The sequence below is a fragment of the Scatophagus argus genome, chromosome 10, assembly GCF_020382885.2.
Source record: "Scatophagus argus isolate fScaArg1 chromosome 10, fScaArg1.pri, whole genome shotgun sequence".
NCBI lineage: Eukaryota > Metazoa > Chordata > Actinopteri > Scatophagidae > Scatophagus > Scatophagus argus.
In genome coordinates, this window is record NC_058502.1 from 16,737,386 (window position 1) to 16,754,824 (window position 17,439).

At 42.0% G+C, this 17,439-nt stretch overlaps 1 protein-coding gene across 1 annotated transcript; it reads left to right on the forward strand.

Moving 5' to 3' along the window:
* The first annotated feature begins 1,992 nt into the window (after window positions 1-1,992).
* npas4l (neuronal PAS domain protein 4 like) lies at window positions 1,993-8,320 on the forward strand. Its single transcript, XM_046402916.1, has 10 exons — window positions 1,993-2,867; window positions 3,049-3,172; window positions 4,178-4,341; window positions 4,527-4,672; window positions 4,783-4,882; window positions 5,150-5,414; window positions 5,515-5,624; window positions 5,797-5,932; window positions 6,032-7,317; window positions 7,425-8,320. The coding sequence occupies exons 2-10, from the start codon at window positions 3,069-3,071 to the stop codon at window positions 7,451-7,453; spliced, it is 2,340 nt and encodes a 779-aa protein (XP_046258872.1). The 5' UTR covers window positions 1,993-2,867; window positions 3,049-3,068; the 3' UTR covers window positions 7,454-8,320.
* The last annotated feature ends 9,119 nt before the right edge of the window (window positions 8,321-17,439 follow it).

The window sequence follows — 17,439 nt, forward strand, 5'->3', positions numbered from 1 at the left end:
GTTTGACACTCCTGCTCCACACCATCAAACACAGCTTCTCACAGGAGAATTCTGCAAAATAATTTGAGTAATAAATAACATGAATCATCACAGCTGTACTTAGAAGTCAAAATGAAATGGCACACTAAAATCTTGAATGATAATCGTGACATAGCTTGCAGTGATTTTTTAACAAGTTCAGACATCAGTAAATGTGTTTTAAAGAACAAGCCTGATATGACTGATTTCCATCTCTTTATCTCTGGAGTGTGGTCTCGTCTTAGAACTACTGTAAGTGGCACTTTATAGTTAGCAGTTCTTTGAACCCTGCAGTCCCCCAGTTTCTGCTTCCTGCAGAAATCCACAGAGCTGAAGCTACCCCAGCCGGCCCGTCTGATAGCCCTCACCGTCTACTTCAGTGGGTACTCTGAAGCCATGGTGCCACCCAACCCCCTGACTGGCTGTCAGACTGCTTAATGGGATGTGTGCGGCTGCTTTGGGGGGTCCCCCATCATTTGAAAGTATCTCACATTGAACCCCAGCACCAGTCTGTGCCTCTGCTACCCGTAGCGGCCTGGCAGTTTGTTCCTGTCTGTCACCAGCCCAGTGCTATAAAGCCAGTGTTATCTGCAGTGTTAAGTGCAGGCCACAGACGGTGGGTCAGCTTAAAGTGAGGCAGCAGAGACACCCTGTCCCGCCTGGCCCCGCCACACACAGGAAGCGGGGTTGCATTGGGTGCCTCTGTCTGGTCCCGGAGCCTGCCTCGGTCAGCAAGCGCAGGCGTTAATGCAAGCAGACACTCAGCCAAATGACTCTCTAATTTCCCTGCAGGACTCAGACGATCCCACCGGCCCTTGAGAATCAGACTGAGGATTTGTTCAGAGTGATTTGTTTTGTCTTGCCCCCCCCTCCTCATCCCTGTGCAATTCTTTCACTCAAGTTCTAGGTCTCTGCTCCCAGCGTTGTTGAGGCCACTAAATTGGGGATTTGAGAAAAGAGCCATTAAAGGAGCATGAGTCCTTAGAGGGTAGAAGCTGTAGCTGTATAACTTAAGCTCGTGTGAAAATAATGGAAATGGAAGCAACAAGTCACCATCTGATAACACCCTTGCATTTTACAAAAGGCTGCAATCTTTAATCCTAAGCCTTTTACGCAGGTATCACACACTCAAATGTGACTCATCTAAGATGAGTTACAGGCTTTTGTAAAATGTTCGTGCACACCTTGGTCGTTGTTCTGTGGGGTCCATCTGCTAAAGGAAGCGATTTTGTGCAAGTGAGCGAGCCTCTCAGCCTCAATGCGTCATGTTTGCAGACCTGTAGCTTAATTCCCCTCCAACTGGGGTTTAATTGAGTGACTAATACACACGCAGTTATTGCCCTTTGAAGATGAACTGCCACAGCTGACTGCCTCAGAAGTCTGTTCTGAAACCAAACATTGATGCATCAAGCTGATTTTCTGCTGAGAGCTGAATGATAACGACATCGCAGTTTGAACAATGAAGCTGTGCTCAGCCTGTTGTGTTTAACTTTTAAGTGCCTGTTCTATTACTGACTAAATGTATGTGTGTGTACGGGAGACAGGCACTTCTTGTCTTGGTACTTTTCACAGCCGTCCTGGTGGTGTTTGGTGCTGGTTGCATCATAAAACAGGTTGTGAAATCAACTACATTATCAGAAAATAAACTGTTAATAGTCATGCAGTGACAAAGTGGAGATCCTTCTATTGAACTGTCAACTAATTTCTCGTCACATATCAGTCTTTCTGCTGTTGCAGTGGAATAATGGAGACACAGTGAATTTTCATTCTGCTCTGATTGGTGTTGAGAATATGACATCCTAAACACTAAATAACTGAGTCTGAATGTCTGTTATTGGAGATTCTCATTAAACGTGTGTGCTCACTCTGTGACAAAGGGAAGGATTGACACTTTGTGCTTTTCTACATATGTGGTTTCAATTAACACATCAACAATCACACACATACAGCAGCAGTGGTGGAATGTAACTAAAACGATTTACAGAAGTATTGTAAGTACAGTTTTAAAGTACACTACACAGACAAAAGTATCCGGACATATTCTTCATACCAAGACATTTTGGACAATGCTTTGCTTCCAACTCTGTGGCAACAGTTTGGAGAAGGTCCTTTGCTATTCCAGCATGACTGTGTCCCAGTGCACAAAGCAAAGTCCATGGAGACATGGTGGGATGAGTTTGGTGGGGACTTGATTGACCTGCACAGAGTCCTGACCTCAACCCCATCCAACATGTTTGGAATGAACTGGAATGAAGACTGAGATAACTTTTGTTGTGAACTGGTGTTATGTAAACTGGTGTGATGACAGGTGGCCCAATACTTTTGTCTATTTAATGTATCTGCACTGTACTCGAATATTTTTGCCTCAATTCCACTATAATTCAGAAATACAGTACTTTTTACTCCACTACATTCGCTTGACTGCATTAGTTGCTTCTCAATACAGCTCGTCAGAAATATGAGAATTGAATATCCTCACATTTGGAGATACACGGTTTTCACTGGAGGTGAAATAAATCAATATTTTCTAGTCATTCAATGAGCACAACATTTGTAGCGACATGTTAACTTTCCACGCAAGTGAAACATGATGACAACTCTCATCTTCTGCCACTTCAAGTCGCCGGATCGGATCTAACGGGATATTTATAGGTCTCACTGTGCTAAATATAACCCGCCTCGATCGTTTGTCTTCACGTCACAACAAGTAACACTATCCCATTTTGTTTTGTGCTTTTTTTCCCCCTTCCCCACAGGCTAAGAAGGATGAGAGGTGTCGGGTGTTGGGCTATAAAAGGATGGAAGAGGACGGCGGCTCCACACTCACCACCAGACCGGAGGCTGTCAAGGTAGGAGATGAGGGCGGGGAGTTTCGCCTCACAGGGGAGCCAGTAACTCTGGATCAAACAGCTTTCACGAGTTTTCACTCAGAATATGTGTTTTTTAAGGAAAAACTAGACATAGGATTGCCTTTTTAGCACTTAAAGCCATGTCTGATCAGCTTTAAACCCGTGTTATGTTTTACAACAGGCGGCCACATCAGCGTCAAAATGACTATTTGGTGCAACACCTGCAAATGTCACGTAAACGTCCCGTGCAGCTCTCATCACCTGCCCGAAGATCAGCATCGCATCTCCTTCTGCAGAAGGTTCAGGTCAGTGACACTCCTCCTCTCTGCTCCACGTCCTCTAGTGGCTGAATCAACACATGGCTGTTCACACTGTTTAGACCCAAGTCTGCCGCCTGCAGCGCACGCACCACAGGGAGCGCTTAATCCAGTTTTCTCCAGTCTGCAGCCTTGTGCTATATGTGATACATACTAATCCAGCCACAGTGATGCTGTTACTAAGTTAAAAAAAAGTCACGCTGGGACAGACTAGCCTCTGCTGGGTTGCTTTGTTGCAGAAACAGCTTGTATGAGCATCGCCCACTTTTATAAATGACTTATATAATAATACCACTGGGAATTTATAATGCATTTGTTAATTTAAAGTGGCATAATACTCCTGTTGTATTCATCTTGTTACAGTATCCTTAAACAATCCCAAATGTGGGCTATCCATTGTATAATTTGAATGGGTCTTTATTGCAAAGGTGCAGGACTGATAATTGAAATTAAAATGATATAATTGTCCTTTTGTGGCACTTTCTGTGTCCTTGTGACGCGGGGCGCCCCGTTTTGAGGACACCCACTTTATAAGGCAATGAAGGGAGCAGCAGAAGCCCAGCCTTCCTTTTGTGTGTGACGCCCACGCTGAAGCCCTGGCAGCTATAAAAACCCCAGGCTCTCTGTGGATGGGCCCAGACAGATACTGATCACACAGACAAAGTCTATTGAGAGCCCTCATTTCTGCTGCAGCCACAACAGCCTCTCATATCAGCAGTTTCCATAGGAACCCTTGATATTCAAAGTCCGCTTCAGCTCGTAGACTCCAGGTTGAATTGTAAAAAAGAGGCTAGGCCAGTTCAGGGCAATCATTCTTTTTTTTCGTTCTTTTTTTTGTCTTTATTGGATTTTCTTTTCACTCTTGCAACTTGGAAGAGGATGATTTCAGATAGATTTTTTGAAGTGTGGCAGTAGACGACACTTCAGCCTCCGAGCTACAGTTTCTCCGGTTTTCTTCCAGTCTCTGACCTCAGTGACCATGGTCTCTCACAGATCCACCAAAGGAGCATCCAAAGCCCGGCGGGACCACATCAATCATGAGATCAGGAATATGCGTGCTCTGTTGCCCATCTCTCAGGAGGACCAGGAGCGACTCTCCTACCTGCACTCCATGGCCGCCATCTGCACCTACATCAGAAAGTCTGTTCTCTTCCAGGGTAAATCTTCACACTTCAGTTACAGTTGATCTTTCATATCTTTGAACATCTAATCTACATGCAGCTTGCGTTATTGTCAAACAAAATGGGACTTAGTTTGCTGCAGCAGTGACTAAATCAAAGATAAAAGCTGTGCCAACCTGCTGCAACGTAACCAAAGCTGAACTGGCTCTTTCCTCTCTAAGGACTCCCGGCTGGGGAGAGATCACATTGCTCTCTGTCATATGAGGCCTTTCTTCAAGCCCTACACGGCTTCATCCTGGTCACTACTGCCCAGGGGAAGCTGGTCTATGTGTCCGAAAATGTAGCTGAATATCTTGGTCTTCCCATGGTGAGTTGGGTGATGTGATAAATGGTCAATGTGAGGATCTTTTGGTGTTTTATTACTTAATTTTTCCTCGATTTGTTATACCTAATAGTAAAACTGTGATTTTTTTTCAGGTAGATGTTCTTCAAGGGGACACTTTCTACGACATGGTGGAGAGCTCTGATATTGCCATTGTTAAATCAAACCTGGACATTGAAAACAACTCAACATCAGGTAACTTTAAACACTTTGACATCGCTTTAAAATTGCCATGTGCAGAACTTTAAACAGTGTATAATTAACACAAGTATAGAGCTATAGTATACTACAGAGCTTGGTAATAAAATGAAGGGCACATTTTCTCCAAATGCTTGACTCTGTCATCTCTCTATTTCATGTCAGTGTCCACCAAAATCTGAGCAAGTGACTCACAATGTAAAATGGAAAGAAGAAGCCGTTCTGATTACTGAAAAACTAAACTGACGTGTTATCTTTCCTCAGAGAGGAGCTTCATATGTTGCATGCAAACTTCCAAGGCCTTCAAGCTGCAACACGGCAGCTGCTGTTCCATGATGATCCAAGGGAGCTTCCAGTCTTTCCCTCAGCTTTGTCCCTTCTCCTCTTCAGTCTGTCCCACCAGCCAGCCTCTATTTGTTGCCCTCTGTACCCCCACAGTCAACCGCCTGCGGAGCCCTGACTCCCACTTCTGTCGCAGCTTCCACAGTGTCCACGGACTGGATATGACCTTTACTCAGCTGTCCGACAGGTAAATTCAGAGATCACCAGAATTATGTGAATGAACAGATAATAATCAAAATGTTCCCTTCCTTGTTACTGACAAACATTTTTCTGTGTTTCTTTTTCAGTGTTTTATATTTTTTGGGTTATTCAGCAGAGGAAATGACTGGTCGATCATGGTACAGTCTTGTCCATCCTGATGATCTTTCATTGAGTGCAGATTCTCATAGGAGTTTATGTAAGTGTACAATCCATTGCAGAGAAATTAGCTTTACACTGGTTGAATATCAGCTAACAAGAAAGAAAGCCTTTGTAGGCCTATCATGAGATATTTGTGGATTAAGCACTGATTTGATTGCTTGAATGTCCTTAAGTTTTGAGCCTGAGTCTTTCTTCCCCGACCCGTGCAGTGCAGGCAGATGAGGGCTTCCAGGTCGAGATGGTGCTAAGACTCCAGTGCAAGGACCTGTCATGGACCTGGATCTACATTCAAGCTAACAAGGACTCTGAGTGCCTGGCCATGAGTTGCACAAACTTTATCATCAGGTATGACAAACTTAATTTTTCCAGCAGACTGAAGCTTACAGTATATGAAATGTTTTTCATGTAAAAACGCTGTTGTCACACATTGTTTTTCTCTTGTAGCGAAACAGAGGCCAGATTTCTGCAAAAGAAAATCAGTAGTGATGCCTTCAGACCATCATCTCTGGCAAGTTCCTGCAATTTTGCACCTCAACAAGCGCCCCACACTCAGAGCTACAACACCACTAAATGCTTTAAAAGGCGGAGGACGTCAAACAGTCAAAGTGAGGAGCCATCAGGTGCCAGAGCCAGGAGGGAGTCTGAACAAGACATATACTATGCGGCGTGCACCTCCTCGCAGAGCGATAGCTCACCTGTTCCCTTGGGTGACAGCCCAGTTCTCTTCACCCCTCCCTACAGCCCAGCCTCCTCCAGCTCCCCCCTGCAGCAGGAGGAGCTCAGCTGTGACCTCCTGATGGATGTGCATGGATACACAGATCAGCTGCTGTCCTCCCCTGAGTACTCTCCTTCCTATTACTCCTATCCAGAGGCAGGGCTCACCTGTCACCAGTCACCCACTGACTCTGTCGCTTCAGCCGTTGAACAAACCTTTGACCAGGCAGCCTTTGACGTGCTCAGTTCTCGCTCTTCAATCTCCCCCTCCTCTTCTCCAAACTACGATTTCCAAGCTTGTACCACCGATGCTCGGTTAGTTCCAGATTGCCTGTCTGTGTCCGACATGTGTGAGATCCCAGTGGACTGTGCCTTGCATCAAGACGACTTCAGCCTTCTTGAGCAACCACAAGGGGGCAGTCTTGTCCAAGCACATCATATTTCCAACCGTATGTTGCCTGTACACTCCAGTCTTCTTACCCCTGACCAATCTCCCACATCCACAGAGTCTAACCACTACAATGAGAGGGAGCAAGAAGAGATTAGTATTCTGGCTCAGCAGATCTCCTCCCTAGCCAGCAGCTTTGCCATGTATCACACGCTGAACCCGCTTCAAAATGCGTCCGAACCTGCAGCTACTAACGCCCTGTCCTCAGTCTGTGACTGGCCCTATCAGCCTCTTCAGCCCTCAGTCCTTTCCCCTAAGCGTGAGCTGGTGCTCGATGACAGTGTGTTCGACAGCATCCTGAAAGACCTGGACATCACCACAAGGAAAAGCAATTTGTCTGGCCCTGCTGTTGTACCATACAGCTCCCAACAGAGCTTGTTGTGCAGCAGGAATGGATCCCATCAGTTGGAGCAGGAGCCCATTGGTCTCTCCCCGACCATCCCAGAGGACCCGCTGCCTGCAGAGCAACTGACTGTCATGGATGCCTTCAGTTTACAGTTGGGACACCATGGCCAAACAACTGGGTTGCATCAACTCAACCACTATATGCAAAGGGGCCTTCAGCAGGGTAATTTCTTTCAACAACCACTGATGAAATGATTTCTCTTTGATATATTCACTGTAGGTAGATACTGAAGTTACATGCCATTAATATTGTTTTCTGTCTCATTTCAGATGGTTATGCTGAAGAAAACCTGTACTGAAATAAGTCTGTGACTTAGTGTGCTATCAATTGTATGACATATTGTCAGGGCAATCTTCCTTCACTGGATTCAAAGAAGAATGGGAGCAAAAACATTTAAAGGACACCTTTGCCAAGACACTGTTTCCTCCATACTTCTGAATGTAGAAAGAATCCAAAGTAGATTAAGAGCACAGCTTTGTCTTGATTTCTTAACACTGCTGTCAGCTGGATTTTTGTTTTGCTGATGTCTTATATTTTATCAAAAGGGTACTTTTTAAAATGTGTCTGAGTGACAAAGGAGGTATATTTTTCTTATAATGCTGAGGGACCACAGTTTACTATTGAGCACTTTATCAATGTCATTGCCACAATAATTTTTATAAAAGAGGTGTGCTGATTTTAAGGGACATTAACTAGATTTCAGAAATGCCTGGATGAACTACAACAAAAAAAATCATTCCTTATAAAAAGAACCATTTGGTTTTAGGTGCCTTGAAATCATGTAGGAAGAACTTATGACTTATTGCAAAGTTTGCCTAAAAAAAATTTACATTCCTTATTTGTCCTTCGTGTCTCATTATTCTCAGTGTGCCATTGATGCTTTCATGCTGTTATGATGTAATGAATAAGCGAGAAGTTAATAATTGTTACTTAAACACCTACCTCAGTGGTACATCTAAATACATTCCAAGTCTGAATTCTTGATTATATTTATTTTGAACATATTCACTTCTTACTCTCACTGAATAGTGTTTAAGTAGTTTTACTTTGTGAATCTTAAACTTATGTTTATTCATCCCACTTTTTTGTTTGTGGTACTGGTATTGTACATGTCTGAATGTTCAGTGTTATTTCTGCAATTTGCTTCTAATGTTTGACATGTTAATAAAGCTAATGAAAAATACATTGGGTTTTGTTGATATAAAACCAAACTAAACTAAAAACTCATTGCAGGTGTGCAATATACACAACTCCCTCTTTCTGAATTTTACAGTAATTGCTGTGACCATGTTATTAGACTCGTTCATGCATTTTAACACATTCAGTACTGCTGATCAAATCTTTTACACCTTTAATGTTGAGCTAGTAGGCACAACCGTCTTAATTATATTAGGTAGTAAGGTCAGTTAAGCAGCATTTTCTACCAAATTAAACTTTGGACAACTTAAATTTTGATGCCACTTGGAGGCAGTGCAGCAAGTTGTGAACACATCACTAACATATCACACCAGCATTCATATCTCTCTTTAGCTGCTTGATGCCCCTCTCTGCTCAGCAGCTAGTTGCTAATTTTGTTGTCTGTTGTTTGGTGCTGAGCAGGTACAGTATGCTGCTGTGGTAGTGAACTGGATCAAAACAATCAACTGAAAGGTGCCAAAAACTTTCACAGAGCTGAGGAGAACTGCTGGCCTGGGTGATAATTCTCTTTGGGTTTCTTTTGCACGACATCTTGAGAGATATCTAATAATGATAAAAATATTAATAAGTGCCACTTTAAAATACACCTTTTGTAGCAACAATATAACCAATATGTATACTGTGTACTGTGTCATGCGTAGTTTCTCTGTATCTGACAAGATGGTAACCGGATAAGCAGCAGCAACACAACGTTTACTGAACTCTTCAGTGCTCCATTGATTTTTACATATTGTGGCTGGTCAGACCAATGAGAGCATATAAATTGTTCACAGGGGAATCAATGACGTGTTTGGACAGATGTGCAGTCAATGGGCAAATGAATAGTTAAGCAAAGAAATGAATTGAGTGGGCCCTGAGGTGAGTGATGGATCACCGTGATTAAACAGAGATGTAGCACCCAGGCCATGAATGTGGGATGAAAAGCTCACACTGGGCGCCACAGTCATGCTGAAGCAGCGTGTGCAATGCAGGGTCCCCATGACTTTTCTCCTGCGAGCTAAGACAGCCACTAGATGGAGTGATAGCTCCAAACCTCCTAGTAATGCACGTATCTGCATGCTATTGGTGTAATATAACATAAACAAGCTCAAAATAAAGTGGAGGTGGAGTGTGTGTGCATGTGCTTGCATATGTGCATGTGGCAATGAGAGCACAAAAGGACATCATTCAGTCCATTCATGAGCAAACAGTCCAGATGCCTAGTCTTATCCATGGAGACCTAATTAAGAGTGATGTCTGGTGAAGGGTACAATGGCAAAATAAAGTTCTTAACAAGTCCCCACATCTGCCGCGCTCCAGTCTTCCTGCATCACTCAGCGTTACCTGGAACAATAATGATTTCCCAGAGGTACGATGACACCAAGTCCGTGGCATCGACATATTTGTCCACACCAAGCAGAAAATGAGAATCCACCTTTTCATTTCACTGACACACACAGTAAATACTCCAAACGGTCCCATGTCTCTGCAGACACAACAATAAAGAGAATTTGTCACTTTTCTGTAGCCGTGTTTGAAAGATTATTATTAAATCAGGCATGGCTGTGTGTTGAAATGTGTGTGTTGGTACTTGGTGTTGACTTTCTCTGTTCAATCACTTAAAAAAAATCCCCACTGTTATCATTAATATTATTGACAGCAGTAGTGGGTGGCTGTTTGAAAAAAAATCATAATAAAATGTAAGTGTAAAAATGTATGTTAAATACTGAAAACATATGTCTATATACTGTGTACATTTCAAGGAAATCTAAGACTGACTTACAACCAAAGGAGGACACAAACACGTATATACAAAGATACCAAAGCAGGAACACGCGCACAAACACACTCACTGTATCTCTATTACGTGGGTTAGTGTATCACTTAATTACACAGGCGGTCCTGCTGTCTCCCTCATATTAAATCAAGATAATGTGAGATTAAATTAACAAATTCTCTGCCTCGCAGGAGTGGTGAACTGCTGTGGGAGTCTGTCAGTGGAAGTGAATGATAAAATGCACTCGGATGACGCCGTGATTCATACCTCAGATCTGAGAGCGGCATTGGCGCTGAAGATGACACCACACAGCTGAACTGACAAAAGAGAAACACAGGCAAAACTGTCATCTGCCCTACTTCAGTGGCTTCTAAAGTGCTTTCTCAGGTGGATGGCTGGAGGGCGGATGCTGAGGGAAAAGCGCATCAGTGCAGTTAAACAGCAGCTCGTGGATGGGATCCTTTTCAAAGCTGTGCCTCCCACAAGCAGCCAGGTTTTCATATCGTGCCTCTCCGGTGGCTTCTCACAAATGATTACCTCATTTACTTGCAAAGAAAAACTCTCCAAATTGAAACGCAGTGATTTCAGACAACAGGGCCTCAGGTGGTGCTGCTGTGTCTTCGTTTATTTATGCTTTTATTGTCACTGCAACCAGGCTTGGGGGCTCCACTGAGATCTTATCTTGAGGCATACATTTATTTTGAGATAGATGAAGATGTGCAATCCAGCTAGGAATGTGATTTGTCTATTTTGCTATGGGATTGTTTGGCAGATGGGAGTGGTGACACTGGCGATAGCTGCCAAGGTCAGAGAAAGGTGTCGCACACTGTCAAGAGGGAGACCTGAGCTGTTATTGCATATTAACCTGCACCTGCCTTTTCATTCTGCGAGGAGATCCTACTTACTGTATAATTCATTTTCTCCTTGTCTCAACGCATGAAACAGTCAGCCATTGTTTGGGCCGCAACGCATTTCAGTGTCTATAATATCGTTGTCCCACTTTTCAAAGGAGGCACATCACCTGACTGGTACAGTCAGCACACGCTGACACTGTAATTGGGTTAAACAAAAACACCCAAAATAGACTGCAGCCTGTTCCTCCAGAACCCCTCCCGTTCCTCCTGTGTTACCATGCCTGAAACCACAGCTCTGATTCAATACTGGATCCCAGTCATGCAGAGTCAACATATCCTGTTCATATTCACGAGAGAAAGGCCATCCAACCAGGGAGAAGAATACAAACGACAGCCTAAAAGCGGAGCCTACTTGCATACGAATGTTTGATTTATTTTCTACTCTTCACTCTCGGGGGAGCTTCATATGTAAGGCAAAGCACCTGTCCACTGGAGACACACTATTCCACTGTGGCAAGATTTGATCGGTGAAAAAAATTATTATGTACTGAAAAAACATTTTCTTATATAAGAATTTCCATTAGGGATTCTAAGATATGTGCCTGGATGTTCTATTGTTCTTTACAGCAATCCCAAAAAGATTTCCATGGGTTTACATTAAGCTCTTTTTTCTGCAGAAGCATAATACTACTTTTAGGGGAGCAAGTTTGGGGAGGTGGGGCTTCTCACTATATTGTGTATTTAAGCTACGTCAGCTTGGTACCTAGCATTCAGGAAATCAATGCTCTGTGCTGGAATTCCAATACAAAGCAGCACATGGATGGATTTCTGTAAGATACAGTTTGATTTTTCAAGTGCTGCTGCTGTTCCTGTGGTAATGTGGGTATTTACAGTAAATGATTAAAATAGTAGTGATTGCTTGTTATTACCCACTTGTGGTTGTACAACCAGAAGTGCATCACATGTGGGGATATGCATCGTAAAGATGTTTATCTCTCCGCTTCAGCAGAATCCCAGGGGCCAACACAAACATGAAGGACTCTATCATATCAAGAGCTAAGAGAATTGTTTATCCATTGGAGGGAGCGGCACTTCATCACAGGGCTGACACATAGTGATCCACAGCAATTTGTGCTCAAATTCACAATTACAGCCAATTTTAGAGTCACCAATGAACCTGCATGTGTTTGGACTGTGAGAGGTGGAAAACACACACGCCATGGAGCTAACCTCTGAGCCACTGTGCTGCATGCTGCATTGAGATGAAATTAATTGAAAATAAATAAAGGAATTCATTAAATAGAATCAAATAAAAAGTATTTACAAATGACAACATAACTAATGCATAGCTAAATCTAGCCAAATTAATGTTAATACCTAATTAAATGGTGGCATGTGTAAATCAATTTGATGACTTAATTTAAATGGGAAATAAAAAGCTAAATTGCATATGCATTTTATAAACCATCCACTTATTCACTTAGCCCCAAATCCCTTACTTACAGTTGTTATTTGCCTGTCAAGCTTTCTGTTCTGACATCTGAAGTGTAAACCCACTGTGACATCACAGATGGTTTTTCAGCCTCCAGTCTGAAATTATGAGCATCACCATCTTAGTAGTTTGGAGTCAGAGTATGAGTATATCTGGATGAGAGAGTGGAGCTGGGGAGTATTTGCATTGTTACGCCTCTAGGGCTGGGTCCCTTTTGGTGAGAATCCCAGGACACACCATGATATTGACTTGTGAATATATTTTACTGTATGAGCATCATGCTGTGTTGAGGAAGACTCGAAACTAACAATTAAGACCGTAAACACATTAGAAAATTGTTTACAAGACAATTTATCCACATGACAGCTGCGGCAAATGAGATGCTGTTTACACAACATGATTAATGCACAGATGTGCTGTGTGACTGGTCACAGTAAAAACACATTTCAAAATGTGCAGTTTTATCACTCAACTCAGTGCCACAAATGACGCATGTTTTGAAGAGCATGCAGTTGAAGAGCTGGCTTCAATAATGCCCACCAGAGCTGGTGATCATGAGTTTGATTAATTTCACTATTATGAACCACCTACAATGTTGTTTCAGAGAAGTACATTTGTGTGACTATCCCAACTCACACCTGTGCAAATAACTATGCTGTTTAATCATCACCTTGATATGCCCAACCTATTGGGTGGATGGATTATTAGTGTTCACTAACAGGTTTTATTATTTTAACGAATTTGTGACTAGAATTAAAAACAAAAAAAATCTTAAATCTTTCATTCCAGAGCAAAAAAAAAAAAAGTGTTTATTTATATTTTTGTTCTGTTTAGTCAGCAGGACATGCTTATGAATGCAGCTTTTGTTAAAGCGAATGAACACACTGGTAAATCTATTGCTTGTTTGGTTTTAGAAAAGCTAAAACAAAAGGCACCACAGAGAATTATCATTTGAATCTGCAGCTCCCATTGGTTTTTGTAGCTTATATCAGGGTCCACTCTCACTGCTCTCTTAATATTGTTTTTGGCTGCAGTAGGAATCTATTTTCAGTGAAAAAGCTCTAAAAATCTATTGAACACAACCTGCCTAGCAACAACCAGCAAAAAAGAAACAAAAAAAAAAAAAAAAAAAAACGACACAGTGTCTAGCTGATGGACCCAGGAACATTTAGCAGCTAATGAAGCATTTATTTTTCTACAGGAGTTGGCAGAAACAGCAGAATGTTTAATGAATAGTGGTTGTCACCCATTGGTTTGTGGACTATTGCTTTGAAGTCTTTATGACTGTTACTATCTTGGCATTTTGGGGACCAGAATGCACCATATTTGGTGAAAATGTTCGAGTTGGCGTGGATATGCATTGCTACACCTCTATCCTGATCTGACTATGAACCCGAGAAGACACTGCAGCAGTGACTTATCAGTCACAAGGTAGCCACGCAAGTTAGAAAATGAACATCATGCCGTGTTGAAATAACTACAATCCAAGACCGTATACCCATGAAGAAACTGTTTTGGGAGGTAATAAATCAAGTGAGAAGTAGAATAATTTTTTCATAAACTTACAAACAATCAGAGTTCTTTTTGAAAGAATCAGAATTAAAATAAGAAAGAATGCAGGTTTAGGGCCCTCCCACATTTGCTTCACCTTTCAGACCCAGAAACTCTGTCCACCTTTTTTTCATGATCGATTTGTTCATACGACACAGCTGTCACTCTGATTGTCACTGTCTGCATGTATACATAAATCATGGCACAAATTAATTTATCTGAATTAATAACTCATATCTGCATGGGCATTTTATTGCACCTATACTGATCCCTGTAGGTTATATAACCTTTTAAATTATGACAAGCAGCTCAAGCTTTCCAAGTCATTTCTTTATTGTCTTTGACCTTTGGGATGTTCAGAAGAGCATTAGCTGACATTAGATCCCGACCAATCCTGATGGTGTGTGGGGAGAGTTAAATAATGAGTGGAGTTATTCTGACGTGTGCGTAAAGGCGCACAGTGTCTCTCTTAATCACAGGAGATGCACGTACAATTAGTGCTATGGCACGAACCAGGTCCCAAAATTAACATTTTCCTCATTAATGATGCTTTATTTCACCCACCAGCAGCAACCCATCCACTATTAATCAGACAGTTAGGCTAATTTTCTTTACCCGGCATGCCAGAATGGCAGATAAACTGTAGCAACTGCAGATACAACTGCAATCTGTGCATCATTGATACACTTATAACCATGAGAAATACATTGCTGCACCAGACCTTATGTTAAAATAATCTGTTTTTGTTAACTTCTGCATTGTCTGGTGTGCACCACCCCTCCACACACACACACACACACACACACACACAGCTATATGCTTGTATCAGTATTTTTCCAATCATGCATTGCTTTTTAGCAGTGACGGGCCATGCATTTGATACCTGGGCCTTCAGTGGGGACATACCTGACTTAGTCCACCTCTTCATACAACCACTATCATGTCGCAATTATATATATAAAAAAAAAACATCAATACTATTCAAGAATGCTATATGACAAGCATGGCATTAGAGAGAGAGGAATTTCGTGTGTATTAGAATTTAGGTTGTAAATGTAGGTGAGTGCTTCGGATAGTGTTTAGGCCAGCAGAGATGGCCTTGCTGGCCCTGACAGCCTGTCACTGTTTTTAGTGGTGGTGTAAATTTTGGGGAAAAAAGTAAAATGACTTCAGCATGGCTAGATGTGGATTTGGTAAACTCTAAGCTAATTCAGGCATCACTAGTATCAGTTACTGTACACACAAACCTTGTCCTGCTTTCTCCATTACTACCTTCATTTGTTCACCTTCACTGACTGAATAAAGGTGGATTAGGAGATCTGATTTTGACCTATGTTTTCTAGGACAGGTTCATTAAAAGAGGACATATTTAGCACTTGGCACAGTGGTGCAGTGGTTAGGACTGTCATCTCACAGCAAGAGGGTTCCAGGTACGAATCCTTCTGTGTGGAGTTTGCATGTTCTCCCTGTGCCTGTGTAGGGAACACCCATCCCCCAAAGAATGCATCCTAGGCAAAACTGGGACTGCTCATTGGCTTCCACTCAATTGGCTCAGAATGTGCAACCAAGACTGAAATCACACAAGGCTTTCTGTAATATATAATGTTGCTGCATGCCTGTCCAGTGAAAAGTAATGTTTTTTTGGGTGGCACTTCTGCCCACTTTGTGATGCAGTGGATCACGCTTTTGAACTGTGTATAACGTGGTAAGATTTCTAATGACGTTTTCATTCTCTTGTATATTTGGCATTCTGTGAGTCATCGTTAATTTAATCTGATTTGACTGACAGCAGTGTAAAATTCTAATACCTTTTTCTCCTGTGTGACTCTGTGTGTGTGTGTCTGTGTGTATGTGTGGGCGAATGGATGGTCCTTTGAAATTCATTACAAATCATCAGACGTCTCCAGCACTCAGTTAGTTTGGGTCTAACCCTCATTGACAATTCTGGTGGTGCAGCTTACACAAAGAGCACAAGGCCTCAGCTCATGCATAGCACAGACAATATTCAAGTCAAATGTTTCACTTAATTCTTGTTATCTTAAAAGGATTATTGTTGAAACCTTCATTAGTCAGTAAAGATATCTCTCAGTCTTTTTTCTTGAGTCACAAGAAAACACTTAATCTGTCGCCATAAAATCTTTGTCACGACAATCCATGGCAGAGTTTTGTTATTGCTGAAGTCACTGTCAAGTAAAGAAGGTTTGCTTTGTGTTTCCGAATAACACTTTCTCCATAGGATACTTCTGGATTAACATATGTGTTGTTTAGATATGAATATATCTGAATAATGCCACACTGTGCTGATGGAGAGGAATGACAGTTGACGCTGCGGGAGCTGAAGTGTTTCCACTACAGAGAAAACCTCTCCCTCTGAGGTACTTCAGACCAAGCATGAGGAAAAGTTTGGGTAACGCTGGGGACAAGACAAAACTCTGGTGGTTTCACAGCTCCACCAAATATACTCAGCCTGGTGGGGGTCAGTGTGCGGGTGATCTGAGACTCTGTTTGAGTGATGAGGAACTAAAACAAACGACCTGGAGAAAAGAAGCATCAAGCGAGCTTCCTTGCACACCTCAATGGTGCTCTTTAATTTATCTCTTGACCTTACACATGAATGATGGACAGATGTAAGACTACGATCTGCTATCTCCACTACAAGGCAACACTTCACACATTCATTTGTTATTCTGAGGGATTTCAATGCATGTTCATTTCTTTGCAGAAAATGCACACTGTTTAGTGGTGGATGACAGACTCAAGTACCTCTGTAAATGTACAAAGATAAAAAAATCATTGTACAACAAGATCTGTTCATGATGAGGTATTTCATCTTCATATTGCTGTCACAAGCGTTCCTGCATTCAAGCACAGAGAATATTGAAGAATATTACCATGGAAACGGTACAGTGCACAGACCAATATAGGTAAATAGCCTGAACCTCAGCATCCTGGATAATATTGCCATACACAAAAAAATCATGACAAAGTATGACAGTATGTCTTTACTAAACAAACTACCTAATACTTTATATACAGTAAGTAATACTAAAAACCACACCTTCCAAACACAATCAAGGTCATCACTAGAGTTTTCATTAGCATGGAATATGGTATGAATTACAGGGAATGGTCTTAACAATATGCCCATTGACATTTCTGACACAGTAAAATGTACTCGACACTGGGACATTTCCTTGGATTTGTGAATCCTGTCTTTCTTTACATTCATTGGCACCTTTCATCCATTGTCTATCTTGTACCGTTACCCCATCATGTTTCATGCAGAGCCTTGTGGAGACAAGATCTATCCATTTTGCTGATCACTGTTTAGCTCATTCCAGCCCCCGCTAATGATGATAATTGGAGACAGTGCCGCCTAGGTGACAGTTTGGCATCACCCACACATTAATCTATTCATCTTACACTTAGATTAA